The following is a 15,353-nucleotide window of genomic DNA, read 5'->3' as shown; positions in this document are numbered from 1 at the left end:
GGAGATGACTTTGTCTCGGCGCCTGGTGGAGACCCGGTTTCAGCATGGGGGTCTGTGTGGGCTGCACGAGCTGACACCTGTCAGGACTCAGCCTGGGTCTCTGACCTTGACTCTGAAGCTCCCGGGCAACAGCGGGACTTCCGTGTGGCCACAGAACTGATGCCACAGCCCCAGGAGCCAGTGACGTGGCCGAGAGGGACAGACGCTTCCCCCTCAGCATAGTCTGGTAATCCAGTAGCTGCTTCCGGGCAGTCTCCACACACTGTCGGTGAAGCCTGCAGCATGAAAACAAAACAAACGTCTTGTTGACAAAAAACAGCCCCATGTTCTCACACATCTGCCGGATTTAACTGCAGTGCCCCCAAGGCTAGCCGGGGCACCGGTGGGGGAGGCGCAAGCACCACCCCGTCCGCACGCTACCCACACAGCTCCAAGCACACCCTGACGGCGCCCATGGGGCCCAGCACAGCAGGCGCGGAGGCCAGGCCCCATGCCCCCCGACACTGTACCACGCACCTGGTCTGCTGCAGGAGCTGCTGCTGGTAGTCACGAATCAGCCTCCTGTGGGCCTCCTCGTCGGGGCTCGCGGCCTGTGGCGCTGCAGCAGAGCTGGCCTAGGACCAGACAGATGCACTCACTGCAGGTGTGCAAGGACCACACTGAGCCGCAGCCCAGCCCGCAGGCCACGGAGCTGCGCCTCCTGTGAGGGGCGGGGGCTCCCACCACCCGGGATCCAAGCAGGCATGACCCCCCTTGGTGCCACGTCTGGGGCTCAGCCCGCACCCGCAGTGGCCACGCCAGCTGGCACCGCCACACGCTGGGCAGTACCGTGGCTGTCTGACTCGCTTACAAGCACATCATTCAAAGACACAAACGACCACAGGTAAGTGAGGATTGGGCGTCTCCTCCCCGGGAGCCCTACCCCCGGCAGCTGCGCCCGGAGACACTCGCTTTCTAGTCTCAGCTTCTGGTGTTCGATTTGCTCAAGCAGTTCCAGCTGCCGCCGCTTCTGCTCTTCAATCTCTGCAATCTGAGTAACGGAAACACTATTCATCCATGAACCACAAACCCAAGGCCAGGTCTGGGGGCCCAGCACCGGTTTTAGCGCCCTGACGGGACGTGAGCACGTTCCCCTTGTTGCCAGAGGGCGGGCAGGAGCAGGGGTCAGGGAAGGGGGATGGAGGAAAAGGGCGAGCAGCAGAGGCAGGAGGTCGCGAGGCAAGGCCCCTGTCTCCCAGGGCATGGGGTGCCTCGAGAACCAGCACCTCCACCTGCAAGAAGCGCAAGCGCCACCTGCACCCCCAGGAGCGGCTGAGGAGGCACCCGCCCGGCTCCCCTAACACACATCTCTCAGGCACGCGCTAGGGAAGCTCCCGAGTGTCCCAACAATGAAGCAAGCAACATTCTGCGTCTCCTGTCAGGCCTGGGGCTGAGGAGGGGTCACAGGGAGACGGGCTGCTGAGGGGGTGGGCCTGGGAGAGGAGGGGCTGAGGTGAGACCGGGCAGGCACAGCCAGCGGCCCGAGGCTCTCGAGGCAGGGCTAGGCCGGCAGGCCGGAGCTCAGCCACTGCAGGACCAGCCCTGCCACACTTGCTCACAGACACGAATCTGCTGACCACGTGGAAAAGGGAACGTGTGACTTTAATCAGAGCAACAGCTGGAGCAGAAACGGGCAAGGATGGTCTGTTTTCAAGGGAAAGTCTCCGGTGAGACGGCAAGGATGCCTGCTCCCCCCACCCCAAGCCACCGGGTCGGGCCGGGAGAGTCCAGCCGCAGCCCTTGGGCCGAGACCAGCGCGCGGACACTGGCCGGTGCGGCGTCGGCCTGGAGACCCTGCCCAGCCTTGCCCAGCGGCGTCGGCCTTGCCCTCCCAGCTGTGCTTTCATCAACGCTGTGACTACGACCCTCTGGCTTCGGAACAACTGGCCTCTTTCAAGGTCATCTGCGTTTAAAAAAAAATCTTGTATTAAGGTAGCCGGGGCCCAGAGGATGGCTGGAGTTAACGTTTTTCTTTGGAAATACGATTTTTCAAAAGGCTCTTGGGACAATAAAGCCTGGCTGAGCGCCTGACACGATGAGACCTGCTTGTTCGAAGCTGGTCAGCGAGCGGTGGCTGCGGGGAGGCGACGCTCCGAAACTGAGCTGAGTCTTTGAAGTGTCGGCCTTTACCAAAGCCGAGCCCCCAGGCGGACAGCACGAGCCCGACGGCGCCGCGGGACAAGGCGGGGGAAGGACACGACAGCCAGGCGCTGAGGCGCATCTCCCGGGCCAAGCGGCGAGGCAAGCAAGAGGCCTGTGAAAACGGACGCTGCGATTACCTGTTTCTGTCTCGCTGCCAATCTGATCCTGGCCGCTGCTTCTTGCGGGTGCAGCAGGACTGAACTCTGGGCGCCAGCGGAGACAGGCTGCGTCGCGCTCGCTAAGAGAATTTCCCAAACACACACTTGAACCACCAGGCACACCGCCGCCACCCGGTGCCCGGACGCAGCACTACTGGGTGAAGATGCACACATCCGGCAGGGGAGTGTGGGCGGGGAATACCTGGGTCCCTTCCAGCGTCTGTGTGGCACGGAGGCTGCCTGCCGGCGTCACTGGTGAGCGGCCCCGAGTCGACCGTCAGCGCGTCGCTCTCTGTGGCTGTAAGAGACCCACGTGAGCGCCTGCCGGGCAGCGTCCTGACGCCGCGCACTTGAGTGACGGGGGAGGGGGCGATACTGGGGGGTCGGGGGGTGCCAGACTTAGCGGGGGTGTGCAGGTCTGGTGAAGCACAGAAACCGTGGGGTGTCAGTGAGTAGAACGGGGAGCCGGGGAAGGGTTGCGCCCCCAGGAAAGACAGGGCTCGGGAGGAGCCACGACCAGGCAGGCAGAGTGACGACGGGAGGGGCCGGCGGAGGGGCTCGAGGGCAGGAGTGCAGGACGGGGATGAGAGGGTCGGGAGGACTCAGGATGGGCTCTGGCGTCAGGGGAGGACGTCACCGCTGCGATGGAGAGGCGGGGACTGGGGAAAGGCAGGTGGGGCTGCAGGAGTCAGCCTGGGAAGCCTGCGATGCGACTGGGTGCGCGGACCCCGAGCGGACGCCAGGCAGCGCCGCGGCTGGGGGGCCACCAAGGACCCCGTGCCCATAAGGAGCAGCATCGCGGCCGCACGGGGGAGGCACCTGGCTCGGAGGACGACGGTTCCCCTCGGCTGGCGGCGTGCCCCGACTCCGCCATGGGTGCGTCGCGCTCGGGCTCCCCGGCGGCCGTGACCGTGTCGCTCTCCTCCTCCGGCGCAGAGGGGAGCGTCCAGAGGGACTTTTGGCTTCGAATCTTATTTAATAATTTTTTAAAAAGAATTTTTGAGCAGACTTGGTGGTTCTTCACTGTCAAGGGAACTAGAAGAAAAACAGAGAGTCTCGGCGCCGTCCGCGGGCAGGTGGGCGTCTGTCTTCGTGCTTGGTCACCACGGGCACCAGCTCGGGCAAAAGCACAGCCTGATTTTTCTTAACTTTGCCACGTTATGCTTATAGGACTCTATTTGACGCCAATCGCAATTTTTTAACCAAAATGTTTTCTTTAACTTAAATAAAGGCACCAAAATTCAAGCACTTTCCCTCAGCAAACGTGCTGCACAGACGTCAAGAAGGGAAACCCACCCGGGAGGGGCCAGTTCTGCCGACTGAGCACAGGGTCAGTCCTCCCGTGCAGACAGGGAGAGGGGCAAGTGAACTATGTGCAGAGACTCTGGACCTCAGACAAGGGCCCCAAATCCGGCCTATGCTAATTAAGCAGGCTACAGAGGAAAAGCTCACCAGTCAGAACTTCACATTTTTGCACATCAGTGCTGCCAAATCATTTCTGGTAAAGAAATGGGAACATTTCTCCAACCTATCTTTCCTAAGCTGATACCTTCAATTAAATAAATCTTTGGGGGGGCCGCCCCAAAAGGCGCAGGCAGTTGAGCTCAGTGCTGTGAAGCTGTCCACAGCCTCTGCAGCGCCGGTTCAATCCCAGCTGGCCAGCGAGGGTCCCACATGGTGAGCAGACCTCTCCTGTCTCGCCCGCTGCTCCCCTCAACAGTGTGTTTCGTCAGTCTGCCTGTTCTGTTCCCCACTCTGTCTCTGGTAAGTCCTCTCATCCTCCCACGCATCTGGCCTGTACCACAGTTCTTATATAAATAAATAAATCTTTAAACAAAAAATCTTTGGGGCCTCCCTATTGGCCTTGGGTTGAGTCTCAGCACTGTCACCATTGTGACCTGAGCTCAGTTCCCGGCCACGGAGCGACCCACATGGTGCACAGACCTCTCCTATCTCCCTGCTGCTCCCCTCAGTAGTGTGTTTCAGTGGATCCGCCTGTTCTGTTCCCCGCTGTCTCTGGGGAGTCCTCACCCCCCCCGCATCTCTGGCCTGCACCCCAGTTCTTATATGAGTAACTAAATAAGTCTTAAAACAACAAAACACCTTGGTTGTTTCATCAAAACTCCTTCCACTAGGCTGAGGGCCCAGCACTGAAACCCAGCCCCATGCCAGCAGCGCCCTAAGGTACAGAAGCAGGTGCACGGCTCTCGGACGTGAAGAGCCAGCCAGCCAGCTCGAGCGGCAGTGGCAGCTGGTCGGCCTGCCTCTCACCAGAACTGTGAGCACTGCGGGTGGCGCCCGAGGCCCACCACGGCAAGGTGAGCGTGTGGAACACTGCCACGGAGGCCCCTCCCTGCACCCCCAATGCACAGCCCCTAAAGACAGCCGCGATTCCACCCTCAACACCAGATTCTCCTCGCCGGTCTCGTCTTATGTCCACAGTTACGGGCTGACGTGCCGGCGTTCCTCCGCCGCTTCTCTGACTCTACACAGTCTGCAAATCACTCATCTTTTAAAGTAACCGCCAATAATTAAAACTAAAAATTAAAAAAACAGCGGGGCTCCTGGCTATTTTAGGAAATCAAGACACCCAGCAACACGCAAATCCACACTAGGGGGCACTGGCCTCCCAGGGCGCAGCACAGGAGCGTGGGCCAGCGCTGACCCCCAGCTGGACAGGCCGTGGCGCAGCAGGACCAGGAGGCGGTTGCTCCTCAGACACTGGGCTTCACTGTCTGCAGGAGCACTCGGCGACAGATGCTGACCTTCAGTGACCTCCGGGCGCACTTCCTGCCGAGAAAAGCCCCTGCCCACCTATCCTCCTGAAGGGGCCTTTGGCGGTGGAACCTGTAACACGGTTTCCTCCTGGCATCACCCCTGCAGTGCCAGTCATTGGGAGTGAGACCTGACCCGCCGCCAGCGGGTTCAGCCCTCCGGGCTGTGAACCCCATACTGCATGCAGCCGCGTCGTTACCGTCTGTCTCCTGGGAGCTCGTCGACTCTGTGTGCACTGCCGGGAGGGCTTCCGTCTCCGCCCCATGCTCCTGCTCCACGGACAGGTCCAGCTCCTCATCCTGGACCTGGCTGGCCAGTGTGGGCAGAGGCTCCGGCTCCAGGTGCAAAATCAGGTTTCCTTCCACCTCTTGAGAGAAAGAATCACAGAGACAGTCCGTGAGGATCATATCGGCCGCTGAAGCCAGTGGCTGCCGGACGTGGACGCGGACCCAGCCCCTGGGAGGCATTGCGGCTTCCATGTCTGGAGCACCAGGGCCTCTTTCAAACCGAGAACTCATTTCAAAATAAAAACTGCTCCATCAAGACAGACATCTCCCCACAGCACGCGGCAAAGCCGCGCTGAACGCCTGTGAGGCAGCCTTACTCCGGTCCGCGCTGTACATGTCCTCGAAGGCGAACTCCAGCTCTCGCTGCCAGTCCTCCCGCGTCTCCCCGCGCTTGTAGGGGAGCTCCGCCAGCTGCGGGGGCATCCGGGCCACCGTGCGCCTCCGCCGGGCCAGGTCCTCTTGCTGGAGCTGCTCGAGTTCTTTCATCAGTTTCTCCTGATTCTTCAAGAAGAAAGAGAATTCATCAGCGGCAGCTGGGCCACAAGCTGTGCCCCAGGGAGGGGACAGTGTGAACCAGGAGGAAGCAGGCTGGGAAGGCCTCCTCGCACGTGCTCAAACACAATCTACCGGATGCCAGACACCACGCTAGGTGCCTGGACACGATGGCCTGGAGGCCACAGCAGGTGGCCGGTGTTCGGGGAGCAGGCCCGTGAGAGGCGGCGCTAGTGCAGCCACCGGCTCCGAGACCATCTACAGGAACAGCTCCCCTCTCTCGGGCACACAGCCCAGCCTCTGGGAGCCACATACCCCAGGCTGGGGCACCGAGAGCCGGACGGTGCCAGGCTGCCCTCGCCCTTCCGCGTCCCCGCAGCTGCAGGGGCTTGATGTGCGCCTGCGCCTGGCTGCCCTCACCCCAGCATCTGAGAGCACAGGCGCCGCCTCCTGCTGGAGCATCTAGCCCCACGCTGGAGTCGGGGACTGGAGGGCCGAGATCTCAGCCCCGGAGGCCTGAGCCACATGAAGAGGCTGAGGCAGCACACCCGTGAAGAAGCAGTGAGCACCGCTCAGAGGAGAGGAGATGGGCGTGGGGGCAGAGAAAGACGCTGTTCACCCCAACAGGGCGTGGGGCAGGCTACAGATAACCCGGGGAGGCCAGGGCCAAGCTGCTCCTGACATCATCACAAGGGGCCCACAGCAGAACGGGCCAGCCAGCTCCCCCAAAGCGGCACAGTTCCAAGGACAGGGGAAGAGCCTGCACCGAGGGTGGGGAGTGGGAGGGGCACACGCACGCCAGCTCCTCTAGGTAAAGCGTAACGCATTGTGTCACCTGAGGGGTGAATTACTTTTTGTCTGAAAAAGACTCAAATTATCAACGGGCTCATTTCCTGTATACCGAGATCCAGATGGTCTCATGCCCTCACAGCTCCGAGCATGCCAGGCCGAGCTTCCGGCTCCCCAAGGCCGGGCTCTCTCCCACCCGCTGGCATCCCCGCGAGCTCGCCAGGTCCAGGCACGCTCCTAAGGGTTTCACCAAGCGACATGACCCTTACAAAACACGGTGAGCAGAGCTGGGGGCGGGCAGGTGGCTGCCTGAGAGTGGACGTGAGGGCGGGGCAGAGCTCCGGAGACAGCCTCCCGCTGCGCGCGGCCGGTCCACAGAGGACCGTGCTCCGCCTCCAGATGCTTCCGTTGCTCTTCTGCAGGTTTCATTTTCAAATGAGGAAAGTCACCGCTAATAATCCAGTTTGTCATTTTACTCATAATTCACTACTAGCTTATAAAAACTAAACATTTAAAGGAAAGAGTCAAGATTCAGCTCAAACACACGAAAGAGCTTTCATCAGGTGACCTCTGACTCCTGCGGGAAACTTAAACACTGTCTTCAGACGAAGACATCCAAACGCGCTAGTCAAGTCAAGGACACGAAACCAGCCTTCTAAGATGAACCATCGCTACGCAGCGTCTCCGTAAACACTCAACACTGAGCCAGGCAGAAGGGGCCACGCGCCAGGTCTGGCCACGCAGGGGCGGCTCTGTGCGGCTGCCTTTCAGCTGGGTCTAGGGAGGACCATGCCCCACCTCCAAGCGCATGGCTGTTTTCTGCATCCTAAAATTTGCATTTGCACAAATGTAAATCACATGAATAAATCAAAAAGTGATTAGGCGTCTGCCTTCTCAGATTATTTCTGGGCCAACTAAAATTTTAAGCTTTCAACAAATTCATCATCAGCAAAAATTTTACAATACCAAGTGGGAAGTGCTTTACCCACCTTGAACTCGAAATGGGAGTAAAACAGTCGGAAAACTCTCCAGCACAGCCAGAGCCCCTCCTCACCTGGGCCAGGTGGATCCTCTGCAGTGCTCGGGAGCCTCGTGCTTGCGCCTTTTCACAGCGCTCCGCCCGCTCCTGCACGGCTTGCTTTTGTAGGTCGTCCAGTCTTCTAGATTCTTCCTCAGCAGCCAAATGGGGATCTGGCTGGCAGTCAGTCGTGACAGTTTAGACAATTTTATAGAAGTGTGAAGCAAATCAAAACCTTTAAAACCACGTTTTCCTGCCTATATAAAATTTATACTATGTGCACATGACTGTAGCAGCACATTACAAGTTCAGGTTATTCGTGTAAAACTTTACAAGTTCATCATTTCAAACCAGGTTGTGCCATACTCACCCAACACTTTCCCTCCATCACTTCTCAATGAAAAGCCACTAAAACAACCAGGATGGAAGGTAAACTCCCACAGGCTGACAGCCAGGACGCCGCAGATATCGAAGGTCATGTCAGCCACACAGGAAGGACTGAGGTTTGGCCCCCAGTTCTCAGCCATCTCTGCATGGCTTCAGCCACAGGGAGACCAAATAACCAAAACACCTACTTAAAATATCTGGCTCCCTAGAACGTGTGCCTAACCAACACCTACATGATGCACAGTCACCACCTCACGGACACCACAGTAACGCCAGACGAGGGGGAGGGCCACAGACCAGACCTGAATTTACTATAATATTTGAACCACCCACAACCCCTTACAAATAAAGGTAAACATTCCAAATGTAACTTTACATAAAAATCTTACATATTTTACGTGTTTAAATTCTGTTACTCAGGGGAAACACTAAATGACGACAACGAAAGTTTACATATACATGAATTAAATTTTTTACAACTGACATAGTGAGGTAAGGAGACAGTACTGAGAGTGTGCTGACTAAACAAGCTTATGTAAAGTACTATATCCCTTTAAAGGCCGATAAACGTCTATGCAAATCTAAATAATGTGAGACAAAATGACCAAGGTTAGACTAAATCGAAATTACAACCTGCAAAATTAATATATTGACGTGCATAACATTAAATAACACGTAGGAAGAAGAACATTTCATCCCATTTAGGCCGTGAGGGTTAACATTGTCCTCCCTCACGCCAATCTGGATACGTGGGCACAGCACACGCAGAAGCGGGCAACAGCTCTGTGAACTGAATGGAGAAGGGGGGCTGAAGAACGGTCAGTCAGTCACCTGCTTTGTGTCCATTTCTCTGTTCACGAAAGTGTGAAGGTGATGGTAAGTGGTGCTACTAGTTTTCACTGAAGGAATTCGGTTTACGTCAACGTTCTGAAAAATGGAACACAGAAAACAGATAATTCGGCTAAAAGCATCTTCATTTAAAGCTGGACTTCAACAAGCAAAAAACCCCTCACCTTCATATTTTTATCGATGTTTATAATGTGACCTCACTCTTTTATTCACATAGGATTATGTATCTTTCCATTAAACTGGACTTTAGATTACAATCTTGGTCATACTGCGGCAAGAATACTGAACAGGTGACGCTGAATCACTGACAGCGTCCCCCAAGGCCACGGCGCAGGCCTCTCCTGTGCCGCATCATTTGGCTCCGCGGGTTCACGCCCACTGGACAGAGCAAGTCTCTTGAACAGACGCAAGCCGGGGAGCAAGCGCAGAAGGCGCACAGATACCCACCCAGGGACAAAGTATCAGCTCCCAGATCACACGGAGACTGAGAGGAAAAACACGTCCTCGATGAAGGAGCGCTTGCAAGCCCATGGTAAACACACACGATAAACACAGACGATGAACCGCTAGTCCAGTCCCTTCAACAAATCTGAATTTAAAAAGCTGGCCCGAGTCAGCAGAAATGAGTTCTACACCAACAGACCAAGAGACAAAGCAGCGGGTCAACACACGAGCCTCAGCCGGATTCTGGTCTTAAAAAAGGAAAGACGTGCCGTGAAGTGATTTAGGGACGATGAAAGATCTTGAACGATGACCATGCAATAAGCAGGAGTAGGACTTCACATCACTTTTCTTGGTGTGCTATTATGGTTTGTGAGAGAAAGCTCTGACCCTTACTGGGAGCTGAAGTATTGCGGGTGAAACGCCACCTCCAGGACCCACATTCAAATGGATGCCCCCCGCCCCCCGCCAGCACTCTCTCTTGTGAAAACAGCCACACGGTTACGCATCATTCACACTGACACAGGTCATTTTTGCCCCGTCACCTGTACAGACAATGCTTTGTCTGCTTTAACTGTGAAGGGGCTGGTTAAGAGCACTAGGAAGCAAGGGCGTGCCAGAAACCTGACTCCGTCTCACTCTCGGGGATCAAATGCTCACAGCAGATGGTGTGCCCACAAAGCAGGAGGCTGCAGACAAAGGCCTGAGGCAGAGGGGCTGTGCCCAGACGGACTGCAAAGCGGAGGAAGACAACCCTGCACCCGTGTGTTTTCTCACCAGCATTTAACTTTTTAGATTAAGAGAAACTGTAATTTTAATGACCACAATAGCTGATATAAAGAAAACAATTTTTTTTGTATTAATTTCCACTTTACTTAGTAAATTGGCTTAAACAGTAATTTGCAAATCACAAAAGGAGGACTTTCATCCAATAAATAATCTACTCTCGACACTTGTAGTCTTGTGCGGGTTTATGAGAGCAGTTACTCTACCTGCGAGACAGTGAGTCTACAGGATGAATAATCCAGTTTCTTTGTCCAATGAATAAAGGGTATTAAAAAAAAAAAGACCAAATTATTCACAGTGTTTTAAAAATCAAAAATACTGCAGCGTTCCCAACAACAAAAACATTTTTCAAGGCACTGGGGCAAACTGAACAGACGCGGCGTCAGACGACCAGGGGCGCCGTCAGAGCCGCACTTGTTAAGAAGGGCCTCAAGCCACAGCCAGCCAGGGCGCGGGCATGCCGGTGGCCAGGGCTGTGCCCGCGCACCCCTGTGGGCTCCTGTCTTCCTCGTGCAATTAAAAATGAAGTCTAAGCCAACGGCCCTCGACCAGAACTGGGCACTGATGGTAAAGAGTTACTGGGGCTCAGTTCCACTCAACACTCAAGCAACTTACCTCAAAAAGAGCAGGAGGCGGCGGGGGCAGACTTGCAATTCTAGCAGATCTCCCCTTCTCCACCAGCAGCGCTTCCTTTCGAGCTTTTAGATGCCTTAAAAAACAAGCGATGTCAGAAACCAAGCACTCAGGTGACAGCTGTCCCGTCCTCACGGCTAGAAATATGAGTCAAAAAGGATCTCAAGAAACCCCCCAGCCCCATGCCATGGGATCACGCGCAGTTTAGTCACAAGCATGGCTGCAGTGAGGAGATTTAGAGGGGTCTCCCCAGAAGAGGCTCTGTGGGGGCCCGACCCAGCCAAGAGCTCATGGTCCCCACCCGACAACAACAGTCTAGAAGCCACCCCGGTGCTGGCAAGATGGGCCACCACAGACAGCGACCAGGACGCCTCCCTCGTTTCCACGCCCTGAAGAGCACTCAGTGGCAACCCCCAGAGCCTGCCAAGCGCCATCGGTGTTCTCAGTCACACTGATTCTTTTCTTTCTGGTTGTTTGCGTCTGAGGTGAACGGATTCGGGCTGACCTGCGCTCTGAATGGCCGCGTAATTCTGCGGAGCACTCGCGTGGCACGTGCTCAGCCCGGCCAGCGCTCCCTCGCTGCTCTCATTTCAGACACGTCTAACAGAGGCCGTGGGTGCACACGCGGCTTCTCGTCCCCGCCTGCTAGAACCTGCCCGTGTGCCCTCTACTTCCAGCCATAACAGTTTCAGGGTGGACGGGTGGGGGAATGCGGCAAAAGTCACTATTACCAGGTTTTTTCTTTCATTAACATTTCTTTGTGATTTTTCTGCACTTTCAGGGCCTCTTTATGCCTCACTTCTGCTTTTCTTTTTCTTTCTGCAGCCCGCTGTTCCAGAACATTCAAATCAGGTTCCTAAAAACACATATGACTAAAAATGTCAAGTTGAACACCATGAAAAGGCGAAATACAATCAACTGGGCAGTTCCCCACTCAGGCGGACACTGTAAAAGCTGCTCACGCGACGAGGAGAGGGCCCACCACACTGGGGCAGATACAGCTGCAGTCAGATGAGGACTGGAAGCTACACGGAGACTCAGCCAGGGACACGGGGCACGTTTGACCGTCACACTCGCTAAAGATCCTCCTGTTCCTGGCTAGCAGTGGGGCATCAGAGACTCGCCTTCCTTGGAACCAGCTCATTTTTTTCTTTTTTTAAACTTTATTTCTTTATGCATACAAGAGCTGGGGTACAGGCCAGAGGTGTGGGGGGCTGAGAGGATTCACCAGAGACAGAATGGGGAGCAGAACAGGCAGATCTACTGAAATCCACTGCTGAGGGGAGCAGCAGGGAGACGGGAGAGGTCTGCCACGCCATGTGGGTAGCTCCCTGGCTGGGGATCGAACTCGTGCTAAAGAGGCTGCGGGCAGCTTCATAGGTTTTGTCTTAACCCCTTGTGCCACCAGGGAGACCCCAGCTCATTTATTTCTATGTGACTGACTGAGGGACCACGATCGAGGGCTTTGACAACCCCAAATCACAATAAGCAAAACAAGGTCAGGGCATGGGCTCACACTGAGTTCTTCCCATTCTACTTGACCGTTGGCCCTTTTCTTTCTTTCTTTCTTTTTTTTTTTTTAAGATTTACTTATTCACGCATACAAGAACAGGGGTACAGGCCAGATGAGCGGGAGGTGAGAGGATTCACCAGAGATAGAGCAGGGCACAGAACAGGCAGACTGACTGAAAGACACTGCTGAGGGGAGCAGCGGGCGAGTCAGGAGAGGTCTGCCGCGCCCTGTGGGATTCTCGCCAGCGGGCCGGGATGGAACCGGCACTGCAGAGGACAACTTCACAGCGGAACGCTCAACCACCTGCGCCACCAAGGGAGGCCCTGTTGGCCCTTTTCAAAGTCATCAAAGAAATCTAACTACTGTCTGTGAATAAAAGCTGAGTACAATTCAAGGTGGGACATCATCTGAATTCACCCCATTAATCTGTCCAAAGTGTCTGAACACAGCCACTGCCAGTGCAGAAGGGCCACTGCTCTACGTATCCCAAGCGAGGGTCCAGGACAGAACAAGGCCAATTTAAACATCATAAGACAACAGCTTTCATTGGACAGGACTCTTAGGGGGGAGCGCACCCAGCAGCATCCTGGAGTTATATTAAACTTACAAAAAAGGTTAAGGCTTCCCCAGACAAATTCCATACAGGAGCCCAGTAGCCATGACCGACCCTCAGCTGGCACTGTTATCAGGCAGGCAGTCAAGTGGGACTCACTCACATTTTCCTTGGCTTGTTGATGGCCCTCTCCCATGTTTCTTAAACTTGCCAAGTAGAGCTTTTCTAAGTTCTTTATTTTCTGAGTTTGTGATTCTTCCCATTCTGTCTTCAGCTCCTCTGCCAGACGAGCAAAGTGCTGATTTCGCCTCTGCTTGATGTCTTCTCTTATTTGCGAAGCAATATCCCTTTCTTGTTCTCGAACCTAAAAAACAAATACTGTTAGATGAAAGAGGCTTACTTCAGCTTTTTTGAAAAGCTATCTGGAAAGAGGAAGGTTTCTGTTGGTGTATCAATTCTCTCTTGAGTATTCACATTATAGTAGCTAAGGTCTATGGAAAGCAGAAAATCCAAGTCCTGTAGAAAAGAATTAAACTCTCAAGACTACTTTTGAAGTTTCTTAACTGATGAGCTATTATCTCCTGGATCCCCACTTCTAACGGGATTGCCATTATCATGTATAACAGGGTGAGCATCAGTCTGCAAAACTTATAGCCCAGACGAGCACAGAATTCTGTCTAGAAGGCATGCTTCACGAAGACTTATCTTACGCTAAAGGACTTCTAAAAAAAATAATCTTCAACCTTTTGATAAATTTGTCTCAGTAGATATTAACCTTTTTAGTTAGTCTTCCTGCTAGAATGTTATCAGTGACTTAATTTTAAAAATAACCACTGAACTATTTTCCAATAATTACTGGGTTGAACAACCCCTATCTTCAAATTCTTCTTCAATATATTTACCACTTCATTGCCATTTTTCAAATATTCCCTAACTAGTTAAAGTGCAAGACCTGGGCCCATGTGCAGTCAGTAAAGGTTTTTAAACACAACCTCTTGTTCAGAACACTCTCAGTAAAAATCCTAACGACTCAGGTAGGCCGACTCCATTCCAAATCAACCTTACCTGCAGCAGTCTTAATTTTCGTCTTCTTTCATAATCTTCCTTTAAAATGCAAGCTTCCTCATTGGGACTCAACTTCAGCTTGCAAGTACTCACCACCTTCCTTTTCATTTCTGTACACTTTAAAGGTCCTGATTTAAAAACAGAAAAGGCTACTAAAATAGGGTGACAGAGACAATATTTTTTAAAATACATATTAACACTTTCAACATTTAAAGGACTGTATGCATGCAAACAAAATAATTTGGGCAAAGTCCAATTTACCTACAAACAACAATTATAAATTCAGAAACTAACCTTGCGTTTCTCAGACGGTGAGAAGGCGCAAAGTGGAGAGGGTACCAGAATTACTTGAAAATGTTTTTACTCATCTACAGAGATCGCCAGTTACCTGCAATAAGTAGGACCTGACTTTTTCCCGATTGGGATTTCCAGTTTGCCCAACATGAATGAAAAAAGGATTTAAAAAGATGTGTGTAAAAAAGATATTTGAAAAGATGTGTTTCAAAGAAAAATGTTTTCACAATTACAGCTAAACCCTTAGACCTCTGATAACACGTTCACAGCCAGCAAAACTGCTGGCGCTGCACAGGGCTCTGCTTCCCAGACCCAGTCCGCACTATTTAACTCCACCACCAGACATAACGGATCCCCACCAGCCCTTCAACAGTCACTACAAGGGTGTGCTTTTTAAACGATCACTTAAACAACTCTGATGTTGGCACAAGTCAAGAGTTTAGACTCGAGATCTCGTCCAGCGCTCGAGTTCACACTCAGGTGTACAGAGGATAGAGGAAGGAGTCTCTGAGGGCCCCTGAGAGCCCTGTCCTCTGCTATCCCACAGTGAGGAGTCCCTATCTGGTGTGACTCGGCCAGTCTAAGGAAGGCTTCCCCTACCCTCCGCTTCCTGGGGCTCGCCCTATTAGTGTCCCTGCCCGGGGCCGTCACTGGCTAGGAGCAGCCCAAGCCCGCCATCCATGCAGACCGGCTCAGGGGCTGGACGTGGACAGGACAGTCTCCTGGCTGCCAGGGTCAGGGTCCCCCCCCCCCTCCTCTGCTGCCTCAAATGGGGGGCAGGTCCTCAGTCTGTCCTGATTTTCAAGGTGTTGACATTTGTGGAAAACACTGGCCTGTTCCTTTGTAGGATGTCCCATTTGCATTGCTTAAGCTTTTCTCCTGGCCAGAATGAGGTTATGCATTTTGGGCCAGAAAACCACAGAGGAGATGGAGCGGCGTCCCGGCGCACCCCTGGGGAGGCGAGGCAGGCTGGCCTGTCCCTGGCCCGTCCCGCTGTGCAGTGAACTCCGGTCGCCTGACTGAAGGGCGCCTACCGGGCTCCTCCACCACGGCTGCCACCTGTCCCGGTGCTCCCCGGGGAGCGAGAGCTCGCGCTGCGCTGACCTCACGTTCCACCAAGTCCCGGCCGCTC

The 15,353-nt window shown here is 54.1% G+C and overlaps 1 protein-coding gene across 1 annotated transcript in view; it reads right to left on the bottom strand.

The window, feature by feature from the left end:
• CEP295 (centrosomal protein 295) overlaps positions 1-14,035 on the bottom strand; it is a gene marked incomplete at both ends in the record, with an annotated part of 28,862 nt that extends 14,827 nt beyond the window's left edge. Inside the window, 14 exons of the mRNA XM_084248508.1 lie at positions 106-275; positions 517-614; positions 851-1,030; positions 2,319-2,419; positions 2,542-2,637; positions 3,159-3,374; positions 5,314-5,481; positions 5,719-5,902; positions 7,737-7,877; positions 8,919-9,014; positions 10,779-10,872; positions 11,528-11,652; positions 13,026-13,226; positions 13,928-14,035. Of these exons, the coding sequence (XP_084104634.1) occupies positions 106-275; positions 517-614; positions 851-1,030; positions 2,319-2,419; positions 2,542-2,637; positions 3,159-3,374; positions 5,314-5,481; positions 5,719-5,902; positions 7,737-7,877; positions 8,919-9,014; positions 10,779-10,872; positions 11,528-11,652; positions 13,026-13,226; positions 13,928-14,035 (1,978 nt within the window). The remainder of the gene's footprint in view (positions 1-105; positions 276-516; positions 615-850; positions 1,031-2,318; positions 2,420-2,541; positions 2,638-3,158; positions 3,375-5,313; positions 5,482-5,718; positions 5,903-7,736; positions 7,878-8,918; positions 9,015-10,778; positions 10,873-11,527; positions 11,653-13,025; positions 13,227-13,927) is intronic.
• Between the last annotated feature and the right edge of the window lie 1,318 nt (positions 14,036-15,353).

Source organism: Talpa europaea (genome assembly GCF_964194135.1).
Source record: "Talpa europaea genome assembly, chromosome: 12".
Classification (NCBI taxonomy): Eukaryota; Metazoa; Chordata; class Mammalia; order Eulipotyphla; family Talpidae; genus Talpa; species Talpa europaea.
The sequence above is the reverse complement of the archived record's forward strand: the minus strand, read 5'-3'. Positions and strand labels throughout refer to the sequence as shown.